This window comes from Lissotriton helveticus, chromosome 3_1 (assembly GCF_964261635.1).
Source record: "Lissotriton helveticus chromosome 3_1, aLisHel1.1, whole genome shotgun sequence".
Lineage (NCBI taxonomy): Eukaryota > Metazoa > Chordata > Amphibia > Caudata > Salamandridae > Lissotriton > Lissotriton helveticus.
In genome coordinates this window covers 1,502,968,964-1,502,991,708 of record NC_136061.1, presented here as the reverse complement: position 1 = coordinate 1,502,991,708, position 22,745 = coordinate 1,502,968,964, and the positions used below count along the sequence as shown (strand labels likewise).

The 22,745-nt window shown below is 43.4% G+C and overlaps 1 protein-coding gene across 1 annotated transcript in view; it reads left to right on the top strand.

The window, feature by feature from the left end:
- Positions 1-22,745, top strand: part of POU2F3 (POU class 2 homeobox 3) — a 136,385-nt gene that overhangs the window by 52,756 nt on the left and 60,884 nt on the right. The window contains exon 3 of the mRNA XM_078683931.1: positions 12,306-12,340. Within this exon, the coding sequence (XP_078540057.1) occupies positions 12,306-12,340 (35 nt within the window). The remainder of the gene's footprint in view (positions 1-12,305; positions 12,341-22,745) is intronic.

The following is a 22,745-nucleotide window of genomic DNA, read 5'->3' as shown; positions in this document are numbered from 1 at the left end:
CGAAGGCTTCAACCGTCTTGAAAATGACCAAAGTGTGGCATCTCCAGGCACCCACTTTAGAACACTCCTGGACCTGAGGGAGATCAGAAGAGGACTAAACACGCTGTCTGAAAAGAGCCCTGTAGGATTGGACCTGCTCACTCTCATTTACCCAGGACAAAGAAGTGGACTCCAAGGGCCATAAGGCTGACCTCCTGTTAAACCTACAGGGTCACAACAAACTACAGGAGACCTTTTCCTGCAAATGTCCATCTAAGTAGTGGGAACTGGACCTGGACTGGACCCTACTCTCATGCTTCTGCCCAATACCCTGTGATTTACATGCCTCCCATTAGGTCCTGGGGGGCTTTAGAATTACACCTCTATGGTGGATGAGGACTTAGGACTTAAGTCAGAAGGTAAAATCTTTGAACCTGATTAGTATATCTAACCCTCCCTTAATAGCTGTCAGCATCCAATTGCACTTATGGTCTACTGCAACCATTGAGTCTCATTGGCATTATATCCTTCTTGGTGGTATTGCCACTTAAAACTTTAAAAATCCATAACTCCAGTTCCCCTTATTGAATTTTTGTCGTTTTAGTGGAATTTTTTGTTTATTACATTTTAATCTGTTTCATAACACATTTTGAGATTTTTATTATTTTGCATTTCTACTTTATTTAGTATTTTTTTTCCGGAGCTTAATATAGCACAAACTTGACCCGAAGGTATTAGAGGGCTTTACATCAGCGCCAGTTGTGTTACATAAGGACACATTAATTTTTGTTAGCCATGGGGAGATTGTGATTTGCCCAGAATCACAGGATGTTGAGCGTCGTTGCCTCCTTTACTGGGGAAAACACCACCTCAAAATTAAGCTAATCAGTTAATGACAACTGACTACACAGATGATAGCCTGGGCATGTAAACCTAATTGTGAGATGTAGAGTGATATAGTCATGATAAAGTCATACACTGCTTTTACTGTCTTACATAAACTACTTTACAAAACACAGTGTCTAAACAGAAACTGCACATACGTGTAAAAACAGGACCACACACTTCTGAAACCTATGTTTCTGAGACTAAATATAAGGCCTGCAAATTTAGCGATAGTAGTATATTTATGATCAATTTACTAGTTCAATGTAAAGAAATGTATGGTTAACTGGTTGTCTCAGTGTGTTTTGAAAATATTAAACTTTCTCCTGATTAGATTTGTTAAAAATGGAAGATACTCAAAAAAACATGCTTAAACATTTTTTTTTGTTTCTGTGTATAAAACAGATCAAGGCTAAACTTAGGGCCAGAGGTAAACACTGGCCGCAAAATACTGATCACAATTTGTGACCAATATATTTGCGGCGAGTGTGATATTTTGCAAATTGACCTATGTACTAATAGATGATTTCTCAAAATAGTGGACTGTGGGTTGCAGTTCGACCTACCTCATGAATAATAATAAGGTTGGTTGCAAATTGCGACCCACTATGATTTGCTGCATCACAAGGACGGTGGCATGCTGCAGTCAGATCACCTTGCCTCAGATTACTTTTAAATAAAGCAAACATTTTTTAAATGCAGTTAGTTTCCTTAAAGGAAATCAAGATGCATTTTAAAACAAAATCAGAAATGTAACAAAATTGTTTTAAGATTCCTTGAGACCATTGCCTGTTCTTAAAAATGTTTTTGTCAACATTAATAAAGGGGAAGGGAACCCTTGGCACCCCTTCCCATTTTGTGAAGGGTTTAGCACTACCTTTCAGATTTAGGTCGGTAAACATTAATACATCCCTTTCCAAATCGCTATTTGCATGGGACACCCTAAATACACCCCTTTCAATAGTCAATTACATGTTATAGAATCGCAATTTGGGTGTGATAAGTGCAAAAGGGTCTTTTTTCTTTAACAAATGTCTTGATTTTCTGAATAGAATGTTTGCTACCGTGAAAAAAAGCCTTAATAGCTGGCTCTTACTGTCTTATACAGTGTACTTTTTTCAACAACATATGCTGTCAGAATAGGTGATAATAGAGTAGTGTACAGGGTTAATGTGCAGTTTAGGAAATGGAAGGCTTACTATTCATAGCATTTGCTTATAGGAAATGTGATGGTTGGTGACATATGCAACACGTAGCTTTCAAATTTAGACTGTTTTGGACTTTTTTTAACCATGTTCTACAAGTGAAACATCTTTTTAAACTGACCATAATAATTGCAATGTGCTGGATTATAACTGACCAGGTAGCAGAGGGTGCTATTGCTTCAGAAATGAAAAATGCCATGTATGGTATGGACAAAAAACAACTTCCAGGGTTGCACATATGCATAAGTCTTCGGAGTGCATTGATGGTGTATCTTGTTTAGACTCTATGCAGTGTTATGCTGTTTGGAGCATAGCATGGGTTATTGCAGATGATGACTTTTAACATAATTGACTCCTTGGTCTTTGGAAGCAGAATCTGTGCTCGTATCCTCATCAGAAGCTCCAGAAGGACCCCAACTTTAATGCCTGGAGACCCCAGCAGGTTCTCTACCCATCAGCTGATCTGAGCAGAGCATTTTCTACAATCCCTATAAAGCTTTCAAGTGGAGCATTGATTGTGGGAGAGAGGCAAGAATACTTCTGCCCCATTCATGACTCCAACTTTTTATGATCATGGCGACCTCTGTGGCCATGTGTAGAAACAAGGGGCATATGTAGGTAGCCAGTTGCGATTCGTAAATGCCAAAATTCGGCGAATTTCGGCGTTTGCGAATCACAAACGGCGTTTTGATATGTAGGTGCCACTTAGCAAAATAAGGAATCGCAAAAAATTGCGATTCCTTATTTTGCTTATAGCATTTAAGGAATCACAACTTTGTGATTCCTTAATTGCTATGTAGGGGTGATTTAAAAATTTCGATTTTTGCATAAGGAATCGCAAAATACCACCTACTTCAAGTAGATGGTATTTTGTGATTTCCTTCGAAAAAAGGATTTTTTTTTTTTAAATTCAAAGGGCCATGTGGCGCACATACATGCCCTTAGGGCGTGTATGTGCGCCACATGTACTTACAGGCACATTCCAGGGGTGCAACAGGTGTCCTTTGGACACCCTGGCACCCTTGGAATTGCGATTCTCAAATTGCGATTTTCACACAGAAAATTGCAATTTGAGAATGTATCCCCATTCATTCCTATGGGCCTTTTGGCTCATAGGAATGAATGGGACACTCATTCCTTAAATGCGATTCGCAATTTGCTAATCGCAAATAAGGAATGTCAGAGATTCGCAAAAAAAATGGTGAATTTTTACTTACATTCCATTTTGCTATTCCCAAATAGCGATTCATTAAAAATCGCTATTTGGGAATCGCAAAATGAAATTACCTACATATGCCCCCAAGTGGTGTAAGTTGCAAGTGGTTCTTAATAAATGTATAAACCAGACAAACTATCAGTAAGGGGCAAATACGTCACCAGGATAGAAACAAAAAAACGTATTTGAGGGGCAAAACCATGTAAACATGTGGTTGAGGAGTACTGGAGTCTCCTTTGTAATATCACTTTTAGGGTTGCATGTGAATGCCCCACAATTATGTCATCAAGCGGCTTGAATTGCATATCTTCGAATAGGTGTTATTTGAGGTTATATCATTGGCGATTTTTGTAATCTGACTTATTTTGAGAGGATAAATTAGGTCTACTTTTAGGGGCCTTCGACTAGCATTCTTCATAGATTCTGTTATTGTATTGCTTACACTTTTCTTGCCCCCGCTGCAGCATCCAGCATGGAGCAGTGGGTCAACCCACTTCATCTATTTGCTATCTGTACTGTGAGTGACTGCTTTCTGCTCTGTCACAAGGAGCACTACCGCACACAAAGTAGTTCACCACCATACCAGATACAACTATGGCAATATGTGCTTTTGTGACCACAAAATATTTTTGCTTTTAGCCAATCGAGTTTTTTGGACTGGTGTAGGCACAGAACGTTTGTAACACAACATTTTGCAAAAATCATGATACAACAATAATTTACAAAGACAAATGGCTGACAGAACATGCCAGATCTATTGCGTTTACAAATGTTTGTTTTATGGGGGCTGTAGTTATCTTTTTGGCCATTTTAATGATCTTTTGTGGGCATGGCCATAATTCCCCTTTCGAGGTGTCTTTAACCTGCAAATTTAGTAATATTTGTTTTACCTTATTCTTTTAGAGTGTCCTAATTAATGTTGACAGTAGTTTTTTGAGGAAGGTTCTATATTTTTGTGGGTTTCTATTGCTTTTCTCATTGGATCTAGATAACATTTTCGATTTGTATACGACTATAGGTTTTCCTTTGAGGAGGATAGAGATTTACATTTGAGGGGTTTTGCGGGGGATGGGGATATCTGTAGTTATCCACATTTGAGTTGCTAGGACGTTCTTCTGGTGGGTGTCTGTATATTTAATTTTTGACTGAAAGTTCTTCGTTTTTGTAAAGAGGTAGGCATGGGGCAGTCTCAAAGGCCCTCTATATGGTTCCTACTAAAATGTGCTATTATACCCGTCTTTGAAATGTCTAAAATAATCCTTTGTCAAATAGGCTGATTATATGTTTGTCATATATGTTGAGAAGGAATTGACTCTGAGTGCAGTTTCAGAGAAGCAGATTAAAGACCTTTAGCGCAGCCTTCTTCTAGGAATTTGAAGATCTAATAGCTGCAATCAGAAAGATCCTGACAATATTTATGGAGATAGAACACAATAAAACACGTTTATTTTTGCTTTTTTTGCATAAGTAGCACTGCATCAGGCCAGGGGCGGCTCTAGGCTCATGGCGGCCCTGGGCAGGGAGCGTAGGTAGGGGGCCCCGTAAGAGGGGGTCCGGGCGGGGTGGAGCGTGGAGGCCAGTGAAGAGGGGGAGGGGAGGAGGGGGGGGGGTGTTTGGAAGTGGAACAGAGCCGGAGGCCGCCAAATCCCTGCCAGGGGCCGCCACGCAAATATGTATCAATCCTCAGAGGATTATTACATTAAGGATATATATTGGTGTGGTGGCCCCTGGGGTTTGGCGGCCCTGTGCAGGTGCACAGCTTGCACATGCCTAAGGCCGCCCCTGATCAGGCGAATCAAAAAACACAGTTTGAATGACCCCAATGCGGAACATAGTCTAGGCCTAAGGCAAGCAGATATTTTTTTTATTAATCCAAACTTACTTCCTCTTTAGGATGGAATTTCCCTCTTCTTCTCTTGTATCTTTATCCTCTTGCCAAAAAAGGCATATGCTGTTCACTGTCAGATTAAGCAGCAGTGTGTCAGAAACCTGGAAGGACAAGCTCTTGAGGACATTGTTTGGGCCACTCTAAGGTTATTTTTCGATGCCTTTGTTCACTGCAGAAATCAGTGTAGATGACGAACGGTTCTGGAGCCACTGATGGGAAGAGGTTTGTGCTTTCATTACCAAGGAGGAACAGGCAGGTTAGACAATTGATTCCACCTAAAATATTGTTGCAGGAAACAAGCTATCTAAATCCAAGTGCAAAAACACATGGCATGATGACTGCTTGTTCAAGAGAGTATTCTTTTGTTCTATTTGGCCAGCAGATAGTTGGCAGCTTCATCTTGTGACCATTTTTGTTTGCTGTGGTTTCAGAAATCTAACGTATACTTCAATATAGTTTGTCATCATGTGAGTGAGAATTACTAGGAAATCGGTAACATTCTTGGTTGCAAATAGGGGCCCCACAAAAATGTCTTACCCTGGGCCCCGTAAATGCTCAAGATGTCATTGCATAGAACATATAGTTTTAAATTTAGCATTGTTGTTTTTGCACGTGGTTAACTTGAGTGTGAACCTTTATTTACTTTTTCTTCTACCCTTTTCACTTTTTCTTTTTCTTTGTGCTTAATTTTTTTCACTGCTTTAGACTTCCAAACTACTGTTCCTTCGCTCGTCCTTATTAACACAAGATTAATGCTCCTTGTTCCCGCCTTAAGTCCGTTCTGGCTTCTTTGGTCCTCACCTGCATACTGTCTCACTGCTGGTGTGGTTAAAAGCCAACCTGAAGCTGTTCCATACTTACTCTGTTGGTACATTGAGGTCAGCGATAGCCTGTGAAATAGGGCCTTCCCCTGTGGTGCTCCGCTTTCATATTGTAATGAACAGACTTCATAATATAAGGCTGGTAACCACAGAATACTATTTCATTCTGAATGTCCATATTGGTTGGTGCATGAATGTGCCTTGCCGTTTTTTGTTGTTGTGTTTTTTTTACCACAATTCTTAGTGAAGAATATCAGGGGTGTTTTGCATATGAATGTTGTTCATTTTCCAACGCCAATCACAGTGGATGTATACATCCTTTTTTTCTCAAGGTAATTGGTGTAATGCATGCCGCATGCATCATAACCGGGAACACAGGCAAACACTGTCAGTGGTAGTTGGACGCATTTGAGCTTTGTATGTCCTGGGGTGGCAGTCGCTTTGCAAACAGGGGATTAGCCTGGTCAGTAAGAATAAGGGGGGGATAGCGGGTTGGGGGGTGATCTTCAGGTTATCTGTAGGTGTGTGTATATGTGCGGGCTCTCACAAAGTCATTTGGCATGGGGCTGGAAAGTATCAGTTTGAGAGGAGTGGGGGGGCTGTGGTGTGGGCACCGGTTTATAAGCTACCATAAAGTTTTTAGTTGTTGTTTTTAACTAGCCCGAATTCCATCTGGGAAACATCAGCGAGAGCAGCCAGTGGTCCCCTTCGCCACTGTATTATCCCCCCCCCCCACGCCATGCTGCCAACGTGATTCCCAAAGGGTACCGGGATCAAAAGTACCCCTTACCTTTTGCAACTGAGTTACCACTTTCTTTGAGAAATCTGTCACTGGTAAATGTTTTGCACCCTCAAATGTGGTTGCATACCATTGACACATACCATACCGAATTACAATTTGGAAGGTACTCCCCTTCCACTGCCCTTCAAATTGTGGATAGGTATGTGTCAAAAAAACCAATTTGCGAATCAGAAAAACATTTCTGGATCGCAAAAAAGTTGTTTTATTTTGGAAATGGACATGTTCTGGTGGCAAATCCCCAAACTTTACAAATTGCATGGTTTGTGATTGCAAAATTGCTTAGTACATCTGTCCCATTGTTTCATTATTGCACACCTCAGATAAATATAAATCTTTTTTTTTATCAGAGGGCGATCTCCTTTGATGTACTTACATCCTTATTGCGCTAATATGGTCTTTTCTGGTGCCTCTTTGAGGCTATTTCAGAGAAGTTGATGTGGAATTTCCGTTTTTTAAGAATGATTAGACTCTATCAGTGTCATAGATTGAGAGATTTCAGCTTATTGGGCTTGATTCAAATTTTTCAATCATTATTTTTGGAAATAGTTCGATTTTATTCTTGGCAGTTCTCTAGTCCTCAGGCTCGCGACCTCTCGAAGCAGGATAGGCTGCCATGACTCACCCATGGCCCCAACTAGTCGCAGAGCTCTGAGTTTGGGGCTGCCATTAATATTTTTGCTGGTGCTGATATCGGTTTCTTAGTCCAGCCCTTTTAACTCCATGACGCCTGTACTGTTGACTCTCCATTGGCTGCCTCCATGGAAGCATGGTCAACTCGAAGCTCTCTGTAGCAGAGGCCCACCATTTCTAGAAAACTCACGGGCAGGAGCAGTAGTAGTTAGAGGTTATTAGTAGGAACAGTCCAGATCCTTGTCCTGTAGAAAAGAATATTTGTATTCGTTCCCGGCAGGCGTCTAACCCTCTTTAATGTTTAGCAAATTGCAGAATTTCTGAAACAAAGAAAATTACTTGCAGATTTCCTTTTCCTGCCTGAATTTTCAGCAATGATAAAAGTGAAGAAATATCAGACAAACATAATGAATGACCTGGGCCAATTCACAGTGGCAGCTATTGCCATAAGACTACCAAAATTTCAAGAACTGACTAGTTGACTCCTTCATTTTAGTAATAGATAAGCGGTGAGGTTGGCTCGACCAAGTAGGACAATTCACTCAGCCCTCAAGCGACTCCTGTCCCATGCAAATGAATACAGCATGCACATGTGCATTGCTGGGTGTGCAAACAGACAAAGGGGCACCTTAGGGAGGCGAATACAAGGGATATCATGTCTTCAGGAATAAACAAGACTCCTGACAAAGCTGTCAACTTGATATCATGACTCTTAAAGGGTAGATGAAGAGACACATGGGGTAAAGACAGAACCCCAAATATTTCAATTGGCTTGTTTTCTAAATATTTTGGAATGTTGAAAATAAATACTAGTAAATAAGTTTGATGTACTTTTCGCTTTATTTTCCACTGATCAATGAACCATAATATTATTCCTCCCCATATTTCTGCAGATTTTATTTCTTTCTCCTGTAGACATTTGGGCTTCTTTCAGTAGATTTTCCCATGCTTTTTTCACAGAAATAGCATGGGGAAAGCCTCACAAACCTTTTTAACCACACCATTGCCTTGTCCAATACAGTAGAAGATGTAGCTATCTTCTAGGAGATGATGTGAACATATGGAAGTGCTTGCTAATCGTACATTGTGACTGGGATCCAAGGTCAAGGTCATAAAACCCTGCACTAGATAAATTATAACCAAATGTTTGTATACATTTAAATAATTTCCTAAGAGAAAAAGCTATTGTCTGCTTACCTACAGCAAGGGTTTACATCCTCCACTTTGGCTCCCTTACTGTGGATCCCTTCCCTTCTACCCTTTTTCAACTTTTTTTCCATGCTAGCTTTTATAAATAGCCTTATATATTTTTTCCAAGCAATTGCACAACTGCAAAGAGAGGTTGCTTCGAAAACCAGGAAATGGTGGATTATTTCATAAACCCTTCCCTTTGAGCAAGGGTTTACAAGAGTGACTTTAAAGAAAAATAGGCGGGTGTGTAGACGCGTAGTCTAGCGACTCAGATTTTTGTGTCATTTTTAAGTCGAGCCTGGGCAGCACATGCGCTGATTTGCGAGACATGCTGTATTGGAGTATGGACTTGAAGCCCCACCCACTCTCTGCCCATATTTGTCATTGGCTTGTGTCATTGTCCTTCGTAAACGATGGCTTCTGATTTGTTAATTGGCTTGTTATTCCCTCCTTAGTACCACCTTGTCTTCATTTGTAACCTCCCATGAGGAATGGCCCTTTCATTGCAGTTGTTACACGGTATGTCTTATTTAGTCTGTAAGCATTATTTTCTTTAATTAATTTTTCCCACTGCAGGCAGGACATGCCTTCCTACAACATTCAGCATGCCATGCGTGCTCTCTTTCCATGCAGCCTGGGACAATGGCGGCCGCTTCTTTGAAGTGAAATACTTCTCGCGTTTACAACAGTTTGACCTATTGGCATTGTAAATGACAATGCCTTTTATTTATTTGTTAATTATCAAAACATATAAATAAAAGGCATTGACATTTACAATGCAATAGCTTAAACTCTTGCAAATACGAGACCTATTGCATTGCAAATGCTTGTTCGTGTGTGAAATGAAGGTCGTGAATTTGTTCTGAAAACTTGAAATCAATTGTGGGCAGTGATGGGAAATATTCCTGCCACCGGAATGTGATATCAGGTCAATAGTGAGGGTCTATCACCATGAGGTTGCAGCCCCTCAATCTGATGCACCGGGCAGTGGCGGAGCTAGACCTGAGACAGCCCGAGGCGGGCGTTTGCTGCCCCGCTGCAGAACTCCTTGAAGGGGGGGTGGGGTTGGCTGGCGAATCTACGGATTGCCACCCCGCGACGGTGCCACGCTGAAGACTGCAGGTGAGAGATGGGGGAATTGAATTTTGACATTTTGTCACCCCCCTCCGTGATATTTTGTCACCCCCTTCAGGGATGACACCCGAGCGGCTCACACTCACCGCACCTGCCTTCCTACGCCACTGGCACTGGGCCCTCACCTCAAGATAGGCAAGTCCAGGGGCCTGGACCTACTTGTCCTGCCAACCTCTGCAAGACCAGTGGGACAGACAGCCATCATCTTACCCTACCCCTTCTTGGTGACACTGCTCCAGCAAGAGCAGCCCTCACCACAGTATCACCCTGTCCTTGTCTGTGGCCGTTCCTATGATGATTTTGTGCTCCACTAACTTCTGCCCGCAGAAGATCTTGGAGTATCGAGGTGGTGAGATTGTAGCTTTTCCCAATCCCTCACCCATCCATAGACTAAGAGGAAATCTTTATCGGTTTTATGGAGCCGAGAATTGCTCACGAACCCCATCCATGAGTGTTATGAAAAACTTTTCTCACCAAAGAAAAGAATACATATTTTAAGTTGGTTTTATTGCCAGTGTTGCCAATTTGTGGTTACTTTCACGAAGGCACTTCAGAACAACTCACTTGCAGAAACTCTGAACGGGTTAAAAAAAAAAGAGCAAAATATTTTGCAACATTTTTGTTGCTTGTGTAAAACAAAAGGGAGCAGACAGATTGTGCTCCTGCCCACCTTAAGGAAAGGCTTTGGCAGCAGTGGAGAAATGGATAAAGCAGATTGCGACACCATATCCAGCACATGCATTGTCTATAAATCATTTGAAGTGGCTTCTACAAGCTGATCCTATTCATGAATAAACCTTTTTAAAGAAAAATAAAGGAAATTGGCCTTGCAACCTATTGGTAATTTTGTAATAAGAAAACGGCGAAGTGGCCCGTAATTTGAAGAGGTGAAGAATTTGATTTTATTTATTGCTTACATAAACGGCAATCGTGTAAAATCAGTGTGTTGCTTAATTCCCTCTGGTGTTAATGTAAGTTTCTCCCTTCGTTACTACACACGCAACACAAATGTTGCAAGTGTGTTTCAACACTGCTTGTATCCAAATTTACGAGAGTGAATCACCATTTGCAGGGTTCCATTTTAAATCTTGTGACGTCACCCTCAGCAATCTGCAATTTGTTTACGTAAAATGGCCCATCAAAGTAATCACTCCACCGTGAGATTTTCCCACTCCACCCCTCATGGCCTTTTCTGAGTGATTTTATTTGCTAATTCGCTGTCCTTCCTGGACCCTTTTCATGGTCGGGCTTGACAGCTCAGCTGTCGCCAGACAATTATGTGAGCATTACAAGAGAGGGTCTTTGGCTCAGTCGTATAAATTGGGAGCATGGAGTACTGTTTGGATTGGGCAGACGTTGTGTGCTTCCACAAAAAAGTGCCTGCCCTCCACATAGCTGTGATCATCTTATTTATCCAGCTACTTGAGTTTGAACTTTCAGGGGCACACACATGACATTGTAAAGCTATTAAAGTGTCTTAGATAACTAGATAATTTATGTTGCTGTTCCCTGGCAGCAGCACACATGAGAGTAGGGCAGTCAATGTTCTACATAGATTTTTAGGTCTGGCTAGACAGTGCAAGGATAAGCTTGACCAATGGGGAACATCCATTACGACGCTGTGTTTACACCGCACTACCATTACAACGATGGTTTTACAACGCAAGTCGTAACGACTTGCGCTGGAGGGCGCTCTAGGCTAAGGAATAGTAGATTTACTATTCCAACATCTTCCCTACTGTACGTAGGCTGGTGTTGGAATAGTAAATCTTACTATTCCTAAGTCCAGCACCTTACAGCGAAAGCGTGGTAACGACTTGCGTTGTAAAACCAGCATTGTAATGGTAGTGCGGTGTAAACACTGAGTTGTATTGACATACAACCTTGACCAATTGACAATTGCAATGCTTGTTAAGAAGTAAAACTAAGTAAATGATCTCCATTCAGATTAAATGAATGCGAATAGATCTTAAATGTCATTGTTTTATATACTCCTTCATAGATGCGGCTATGTTGATGAAGTATGCATTTTGCGGCTATGTTGGTGAAGTACGCACTTTTGTTGACCTTTGTTTGCCCGCTCTAGAGATGCTTGGATAGATAAGTAAAAGGGCGGTCTTGCTGATTTTTCCGTTCGGGCTAATGTGTTTAACTCTCACCTTGGGACAAGGGTTCGGGCAGATTTGCATGGAGATGGGTTTGCATATTCTACTGGAGATATTTCCATTCTACGGTCTGAGCCTACAGAGTGTGGGGCTTGCGGAGTGGTGGGAGGAGGCATGGAAGTCTCTTCAAAATGCAAATAAGGTATCCTCACAGTTCTGTTTAAGAGACAACATTGCAATGTACGGCAAAGTTCCACTGGATTTTCAATACAATGTTGTTGGACAAGTTAAAACAAACACAGCTGTGTGAACCTGATCCCTTTGGACTAGAGGTCTGTGTGTCTAAAGCCTGGCACAGTCCAAACATTATTTTGCTGGACTGTAAGAAAGACAGAATTGCAGGTCACTTTATATAAAAAATGCTGATTGTATTTTATCTCTTCACCCAGGTAGTGACAGAAATGGATTGGACTTCAGCAGGCAGGTGAGTTTTTGCTTGTATAAACAGGAGCGATTGTAATATCACCACACTGTACTCTCACATGCATGCCACTGGGGGCCATAACTGAACCAGAGAAGTGAGATCAGACCAAGAAAGGGATATGGGTTAAGGCTCAGCGCCGCGCCCAACCATATAACCCTCCCCAGCAATCCACTTGGTAGGGGGAGAGCTAGAAAAACTGCACAAGAGATGGCGCAGGATATTCTCTGCCACAGTGTACTCAGCTGATGCACGGGGACCCTTATTTGGATACGACCGGGGTCCCATTCCAGCTATGCTCTTTTACAGGGGCTTTTGGATGGTCAACCAGTAGTCTTAGGCAGCATTTACGCACCAAACACAGACCAAAGTAAATTCTAGGATGCACTTTTACACCCATTAAGCTTACACACCCAAGCACCATGGATCCTGGGAGAGGATTACAATTGTGTACAAAATACGCTTTTAGATAGATCCTACCCCCTCCCCGATAATAGCACAGGCCAAACGCTTTGCAGCATGGACAACTCACTGGGCCCTCATAGATGCCTGGTGCTACAAATATCTGGACACACGGCTTTACTCATTCCACTCGTTATCACACGATCTCAGAGTCCTCCTGGATAGCTTCCTCTGCTCCTCCCCCTATACTGCCTAAGATACAAGAGTCCAAATACCTAGGCAGGGTTCTGTCAGACCATAATACCCACACGATCACTTTGGCATGGCGGCCACCCAGGCCGCTGGTCCCCATCTGGCGTCTACCTAAAGAATGCCTAGACGGCCCAGTGTTTAGGCCAACTCAAGCGGTGCATCATTAGAATTATTTCCACGAGAACACACAGAGCGGCCACCACCCGTGCAATGGAATGGAGTACGTTCAGGGTTGTAATCAGAGGCACATGCATATAGCACATTACAGGAGTGCATAAAACCCTAAAACGAAGTATAAACGAAAAGGAACGCATACTGGCCACGTTACCACAAGCAGCAGATAAGAACAAGGCCACGCCGACTCAAGTAGCACAAGCTAAAACCTCATATGCAGAGGCACTAGTGGACCACATAAGGTATAATTTTAGAGTGCACACAGCTATGGTCCACATAGAACGAGACAGAGCAGGTGCGCTGCTAACGTGGCTTGTGAAACAAGATGCAACCCTCCCACCGATCACAACGATACAAAGTACAGTTGGACCCTCGTCCATTCACAGGCCCTCATCCTAAAAGTATTCCTACAACACTATACACAACTATATACAGCCCCGACCCAGCAGACTCGGATATGCTCAACAGATTCCTGGACGCGCATCCCCTACCTCGCATTGTGCAAAGCGTCCGGCACGCCCTAGAATGAACCTATCACTGCAACAGATTTCACACAGGCAATACAGACCCTGGCTACATACAAGGCTCCTGGGCTGGGCTGCCTTCAAGTTTTTCTGCACTTTCTCCATTCAGCTAGTCCCCCAAATGGTAAAACTGTTCCAGGCAGTCCTAGACATGGGAAAGCTACCACAATCAATGTGTGAATCGGTAAACGTCTCCTTTTGTCAAATCAGACAGGGACCCCCACCACGTTAGTTCATATCGACCTACAGACTTATTACCAGCAGACTACAAAACATATGGGAAAATATTGGCAGATCGTTACTCCACAATCCTCCCAACACTGATACATCGGATCAGTGTGGATTTGTTCCGGGGAGAAACAACTCCAACAACATACGGTGCCTGTACTGTTTCCAGGATCAGGTCCGGAACCACTTCCCCCTTGTGGCATGCCTGGTCCTGAACCTGAAAAAAACCTTTGATACCCTCCTGTGGCCCTACCTTCTGCAGCATACACTAAGCTCACATACGTCAAGCCGACCTCCAGAGTGAAACTCGGGCACCATATGTCGCCATCATTATCAATACTCCGGGGCATGCACCAGGGTTGTCCCCTCCCCCCTCTGCTATGGCGATGGAGCCACATGTGATTCTTCTCCGTAAGGAGGGAGAGAATTGCGGCATCCCAATCGCATAAACGATCCACGCTGTATCATATGCGGATGATGTGCTTATTTACATCCGCAACATCACGTCAGATTTCACCCCAATTATTAATGCACTTCAGGACTATGAAGTGGTGGAGGGCCGAAGGGTAAACTGGGCTAAGTCCACAGTATATCCACTCTCAGACAATCTCCCCTCCCCCCCAGAAAATACAATTGGGAGGCTTAGACATAACTTGGAGTGCCCAAGCAGTACGGTACCTAGGAATAGGGTTGTACCATATGCCGCAAATTATGTATGAGGGAAACCACCACAGGGCACTGGCCAGGATCCGATCATCTATAAATATCTGGAAGGATCTCCCCCTGGCTCCCATTGGGAAAATTTCAGTGGCCAAGATGATATTGGTCCAGCGATTACTATATTATTTCACTAACCGCCTAGTGGCCCCCGCTCTTTCCTTCCGGAACTGGATACCCACCTCGGTACCCTTATCTGAGGAACAGGACGCATGCGAATTGCCCTTGCCAAACTGCAGCTACCTTTGTACCGAGGAGGTCTGGGTTCTCCCTCATTTGAGGTATACTTCCTCGCGGCCCAGTTGCAATGGGTGTCACAGTGTGCAGCAGCCGCACATTGGGGGAAACTCTCACTAATGCGGGACCAATTCCAACCCCTACCATTTGCCGCATGCTGCTACCAGGAGCTTAATCATTTCATTTTATTTCATTATGTCTTTGTTTAGATTAAAATAATCATGAACGACAATACATGCAACAATAGATAAAAAGTTTTTGAATAAAAAGCACAGTGCCATATATACAATCAAAACAGTGCGGCAGTCAATAATCAATACAATGTATATTTCAAGTAAAAATACTCAACAACAGCGGACCGCTAAAAACTAATAAATACATACAGTATAAAACCAGACAATCATTGCTACTTGAGATTCCATAATTAATTGTACCACACTGGAGTTACATGGCATTAATGTGGCTGTAACTAGGCTTGGAGCTCTCTTAATTTTTTACGATGAATGAGCCATGCCCAGTTTCAGGAATTTTGCCATGATTACAACTATGGGAGCATTCGTGGATGTCCGCAAGATCCTTAGTGCCATCACAGCCGATCTGGTGCCCATGTTCATACAGATAGGTTTCAGCCACTTTTGCCTATGGGATTTGTAGGCCGGACATGCCAGCGGAAAATGGGGTATTGATTCCAGCGGAGCTGGGCAAACAGGGCAGTGCTTGGTCCCGTTCAACCACCATTTACAAGTGAAGGCGTTGACTGGGAGGGAGCCAACCCTAAACTGGTGGTAAACTTTCCTATCCACCGGTCTGGAAATAATGTCCCAGTATGGTTCGAACACAAAGTCCTGCTTTCGCAACAAGTAGGCCATAGATAGTGAAGGCCTGGTGGTAGAAGAGAAATAGTTACTCTTGACCATGTCCCTGTAGGCAGCCTTGAGCTCCCTTTTGGATGGAAATGGATTAACCTCAGGGTGCTCACACAGCCCACTCATCCCCATCCCCACCCCATTTTTACATCCTGTAGCCATTTGATCTTCCCCAAGGAGCTTAATCAATACAGGAGTGCCCGCTCTAGGTGATGGTGGTGCGCGCATGTCTGACACGGGTACATAAGATGAAACGGGCGGACCCCATGTACTTCCCTATACAACCACTGGTGGGCTTCACCAACGGCCGTGCGCACTACACAGAGCACATGCTGCGCACATGGACTGAATATTCCATCATGGAGGCGGGCTCCCTCTATGTGTACGGGCACCTGCAGACTTTTGCAGAACTTGTAAAGGACACACTCCTCCCAAGGGGACAATTCCTTTTACACGGACAGCTATTAGAAGATTGCTGCAGCGTGTGGCACGCAATAGATACAGAACTGCCCATGCACCCAGTTCTACATGCAATCCTGCAGATGGGCCACGGATGACACCTCATGAATGGCTATTCAAGGCGGTGCGAGAACTGGACACAATCACTCTCACAACACTCCATGAGAAATGGGAAGCAGAGATCCAAAAACCACTCCATGACAAAGAATGGGAACGAACACTCAAGTTCCCCCAAAAAGTGTCCTGTAACTTCCGCTTCAAAAACATACAATTTCACATGTAGCACCGCACCAATATGACACCCAAAGAGTTATAACACTACTACCCAAACATGCGCTTCACTTGCCCCAGATGCCCAGAACACAACAAGTCCTTTCTCCACATGTTCTGGGATTGCCCAACGCTCTGGGCTTACTATACCACGGTACACACCACCCTCCTAGCAGGAACAGGGCTCACAGACATCAATATGTGGGAGGCATGCGCACTAGGCATTACCAAGCGTCGAAAACACCAAAAAGTGGAGATGTGCTTCGCATCCCTAGCGATCCTACTAGGCAATAGAAGTATAGCGATACACTGGAGAGCACCTGGGGGACCTCCGCTGGCGGCATGGAGAGGAGCGGTTAGTAAATGAGGAGCCTCGGAGGAGGAGGCGCTATGGGCAGAAAAAATTAAAGGCATTCGCAAACACCACATATCCATGCAATGGTCGACAATACTCCACTCCTTTAAGCAGGAAATGGGCAGACTACCCACCAACGCAAGTCAACCCGCCTCCTGCGGGAGAGAAATGTCACGAAGAGACCCAGCTCACCCACCTCTTTAGAAACTAACATACAGTAGTGCACGTCCCTAAGCCTAGCACGAACAGTAACCAGCATACTCCGCCATGACATTTCCTCCCCACATCAAGATCCACACAGTTCTGAGATCAAAGTCGACAAATCAGCCTACTGACCCCCATCATAATGCGGTACCTCAAATACAGTGAATCCCAGTTATAGTTAACCTAGTGGAAGAGTTACGTTCCTCACTAAAAGCACAATAAGCGGAGTACACCAGCACCACAGATCAACACAGAGCCCACGGTACATCATACAGACAATGCCCTGTGTCCCCATGTGTCGTGTTAGCAAGTCCTTCTCTAATAGCAGAGACATCGGGTTAAAAATAATCTATGTCCCCACTGACTACTGACACAACTGTAAATCGAATGAATCGCTGTAAATTTGTACTGTGCTCATTTAATGATCATATGCGATGCATGTATTCTACGCCATAATGAAATGCCAATAAAAACTAAATTTAAAAAAAAAACAGGAGTTGTGAGCTCATTAGAACCCTGGTTAGATTCTACAGCTAGGTCTCTAGGTTAGTTTCTGCACCTGGTTTTACAGTAAAAAGTATGCAGCTGCGATTCCATGCTACACTATGCTTCAGGATGCCTGATTTATAAGCCAGCTAGGTTTCTAGGCCAGATAGCACTGTCAAGTCTCCAGGTTAGTTCATGCACTGGGACCTTGAGTTAGATCATACAGATGGCCTTACAGTTTGGATCAAGTAGCTGGGCTCCAGGTAAAATTCTTCACCTAGGTCACCAGATCAGTTTATGAAGCTGGGTCTACAGGTTGGATTGTCAGGGCATTTGGAGCTCTATGTAAGATTACGTGGTTGGGGTCCCATGGTTAGTTTTTTCAGTTTTCTCATAAGGCTGCATTATGCTGTGGGTGTACAGGTTACATTATGCAGCTAGGTCTCCATTTTAGATTTGTTTTACTGGGTTCAAAAAGGGGAAGAGGATGTATCCTTACAGCTAGAGCGGTCGACCTTGAAGCTGGGGAACCGGATTGGAGTCTCGGCAACGACGCTCAACATCCTGTGATTCTGGGCAAATACCTTAATCTCCCTGTGCCTAACAATGAATGTGTCCTTCTGTAATGATACTGGTGCTAATTTAAAGCGCTTCGATACCCGATATCTGGGGGTCTAGTTCACGCTATATAAAACGCTACAAACAAAAAAAAATTATAAATGACTCCACATAGTTTATTATACACTTTGTCTGGTTTTAGCTGTACTCAAGGGATGTTATCCAAACAAAGATTACTCCTGCACCAGCTGATATACATTGCTTTTCTGCCTCACTTGATTTTAGATTATTTATGTTGTCCCCATCTGTGATAGAAACATGGATATTACAGGCAAACTAACTAAGGTTAAACCGGAATCCACAATGATGCGGTACCTCAAACACGTGACTGGGATCTGCCCCGATAGGTTGGCGAGAGATTGCAAATCTTTTGGGGGTACCATTGGAATCGAGCCTTGACAGGAAATTGTACCAAGGTACACCAAGACTTACAGTAAATGCCTTTTCCCTTCTTGTCAGTATAAAACCCCAAATAAATATATTCTCGGAGAGTCGTGCCTGAGTTAGATTGTTTCCAGGGACCTCTCACTTCCTATCCACCCTCCGGTAAGATTGTGCCTATCGAATCCCTTTAATATTGTGCTTGCTTTCTCCCTCCACGTAAGTTTGCACCTGCGGTTCCCAACGTCTGCATAGCCCATTGTCGGCCCATGTTTAAGGGCCTGGAGGCACACACACTATTTAAAGTTGTGCCTGCTTCAGTCTTCATACACAGTGCTCATATACCCAAATTCCCAAATTCAGATTGAATTGACAGCCACCAAAGGTTAGGGTGCCTACTGCCCCCCCCTAGATTAGATTTCCACAACTTCAGCCGTCAGTTGCTATCCTACCTGCAACACACCTGCCCCAATAAGATACTACATGCTGAATACCCAGTACATGTAGTGCCTTAAGTATACCCTCATTGTGTGTGTACCCCAGTGAAGGCCCTATGGCCAATCCCATCTACCCTTTAGAGGGACTTGATCATTTGGTATAGTCCATCGTCTTCCCCCCATCTCTCACTCTTTTCTCTATGTCCATCTGGCGGATTCTTCCACTAGATGTATCTTGTTGTTTTGAGTGACTTTGCTGCATTAAAGTTTGTGGGTTTTGTTTACTTGTATTTTGCCCTGAATTTCCAAGTTCTGAATGTATTGGTTTAAGGGGATTGATGTCACTTACTTGTACCTGCTGTGACTATTATCTTTACTTTTGGATTCCTGCCAGACCATAGAATGACAGGCATGAGGACCTGAGCCCCAATGTCCTACTTGTACCCTGCTCACTGGAGTGGCATTGTTGTGTGAGTCACAGTCTGTAACATTAATGTCTGTTCCAGGGACTGAGGGTTATTGTCTGGTAGGGGAGGGATGGTCTTCTTCCACCCAAACATACTTTCCATCCTTCTTTTACAGTGGTTTTCCTGGACGAAGGTTTATTTTGTCACTGTTTTGAATGGAGAAGTGGTCTTCCCCTAGTTGATTCTTAATTTTCCCAGTGGCACAAGTGTGTATAGGATTGTGGTTCATTGCCTGGGATGCAGAGACAATCTTGTCATGTGTCTCTTGCTTTGTGGAACCCTGCTTGGGCGGATGGTTCCCGCTCACTCTGGGAACATTTGCATATCCACCTGCTCTAAAGGAAACTTTGGACAGGTTGTCATGCAGGTTTTTAATTTCGGGAAAGCAAAGACACGTGCAGGGTAATGTCTGGCACATGCCCAAGTGTAATGTTGTCTGACTATTAAAATGAGTTACTAGTGGTTTTGGTGGGTCAGGTGACTACATGTTCATCAGAGGTGTTGAAAGGGCTTGCTAAAAGAGTTGTAATTGTTTGATCTATATAGTGCTCGAAGTAGAGCATCTACTTTTCCATATATTCTGAAATGTTGTGAGTAATACAGCATCTTTCTGAAAATCTATAAGTTCACATCATTTTTTAATGTGAGAAGAAAAATCCCCCCAAATTTTGTTGCAAGTGACCAACCAACCAAATGATCATTTTCTGGACTCCCTTTCCAAAATGTAGTGAGAAATATTTAGGATCTTTTCATATGTTTTGCTGGAACTAAAATTAATAAATAAAGTATTTTATGGGGAAGAGGTTTCATAGCAAATAGGTTGTTGTGGAAGCGAACTGAATCATAATGGGCTCCACAGCTTTCACTCTCCTGCAGTCTTAATGGGAAAATAAGTTGAAAACTTGTGAATTACTTTAAAAGCAAAAGTCCTGAAATTTGGCCAAATCTGCCAGCGAAATAAAATTGTGGCTACAGTTCCTTTGGATTCACTTTTGACAGAGCTTACATTGATTAAGTCTGCCGTAGGAACGGTCAAAGAAACACCACTGAAATGGCCAAAGAGATGAAATTACCTGCTGCGGCATTTCCCCTTTCAATGCAAGTCTGAAAGCCACAGAAAAATGTCTACAGGCCACAGAAGATCATAGCTCTGAATACCAGAGTGGGGGATAGTAAATATGGAATCTATGCTGCGAAACATAGATCTAGAAAACAGGAGCAGAAAGCATAATGCATGGATCTAAGGTATTCCATGTACATTGGGAGGAGAACATATGCAGCATTTCTTAATTCAATGTACCAGAACTGTTGAGGCCTTTTTTCTCCACTAAATTCGAGACAGCCCATAGACTTCAACCACACATCAAAACAAATCAAATATCCCTTGTCTGATATTTGCTAGCTTTTTAAGACATCAACAAGCCAGACATGTGATTCTAGCTGCAAAGAAAAATCTTTTCCAGTAATGGAGCGTGCATTAACATATCGGCTGAGTTCACATGACAATAACATACAATGCAAGATGTTCAGTTCTTAGCTATACGACCACAGCCTCCCAAATGGGGCATCCGTTCTGGACTTTTAGAACTGGGCACACTGCTCATCCCCTACACATCAGAAGTATTTTCTCGCTAGCAGGATTCCCCACAGAAGTGAAAGAGAGATACCTATTAGATTGCAGTTGGACAACCCCAAAGAGATCATTTATAGAGGAAATGGGCTGAAAATGGAAAACAGAAAAAACAGCATTGTCTACTAGAACCAGAGACAAATCCATATCCCTCTTAAAACCTGTGCAAGTGAAACATGGCACGCATAGATTTACCAATACCCTACACACACCCCCATGCCTAAAGCACAGTGCCGTTGGGGTAGCACAGTCTGCATCTGCAATGTCTGAGCTTGGGAACCGCCAGGGCAAGGGCAGTCAAACAATCTATGCACCAATCTATGCACCTCATTGCAGCTGCCACAGCCAGAGGTGGCGAGTCCACAGCTAAATACTTCTGCCGTCTGGTCCCCGTTGCTTCAGGCCATTGACAGACTGGTGTGAGCACTGCGAGGAAATGCTTTGGGGAGAGTGGAGAAACTGTTGCTCTCACCCCCACTAGTCTTCACCCACCTCTTCGGCGGAGGTGCATGCGACATGTATGCCCATCTGCCTATTGAGTGGCCAGCAAGAAAAGTTGGGCACAGCCTCTGTAGGTCAGCTCAAGAGCTGCAGTCTTTGGCGCAGTCTACACTGATCTTGGGATCCCGGCCCGGAACAGCATGAACCACCGCACTCTACATCCCTAATCCAACAGAGGCGCCGGACCCCGTCATGCTGCTGAGGTCACCCAGCTGCTGTTCCAAGGGGATAGGGGAAGGTCCCAGCTCTCTCTGCACTCTAACGGGCTCCCCTGTAACTAGAGCCCCACATGTTCCTTGATGGTCGACATCTTGAAGGCCATGCTATTGGAGCCACACCCACACCGAATCCGGCTATCTGTCAAGTGAGCCTCCTATGCTGGGACTCGTCCTACGCTGCAAGGTGGGGTTCACATCCCAACTTCTGCAGTTATGGCCCTTAAGCTACCTCACAGCATTAAGATAGTTACAGCTGGCAGGTGGAGGAGTGAAAAGAATGTATCATGCGACCTCCATCCTGGTCATGCCCCATGGATCATTATTTAAAATTAAAAAAACATTATGCATAGGTATGCTTATCCCAATACAGAATTCTTTCATGTAATACTTTCTCCATAGAAAATGTTGGCAAAGTGTAAACTTGCAGAGAAAAATTCTGCAGAAATCTAGCATGGAACTATATTGTAAACATTATCAATAACACTCTAGGAATCGTGTTTGACTTTTTTTGAGTGGGGTGCCTTCTGGGGGCAGGGGGCTAAAGACAGAAAATAAATAATCACATTATGCAGAGAAAATAAACTTGCACAAGGGAAGGAAACGAGTAGACTGTGCAGCCTTCAAGAAGGATAAAAAATAACTTTTTAATGCATTGCAAGAAAAAACCTTTTTGCCACTATGTTAGGATTACCCTAGACCCACCAATGAAGTTGAGGACCACTATTTAGCTTGCAAGCTACCAAGAAGGTTTTCTGCGACCATACTTCTCAAAGCACATTACAAACCAGTGACAACTTAATACAGTGTTGTGAGTGAGAATCTCAGATCCTTGATTTTCTGACCTATTCTCTGAAACTGGCGCGGGACAAGCAAGATTGCCATGAAAAAGTGATCCCTGAGTCGGAGGCATACGCAAAGATACTTGAGCATGGTGCAGATCCATCCATCAGAGATGTACCTTCATTTGGGAGGCAAGAGGGCT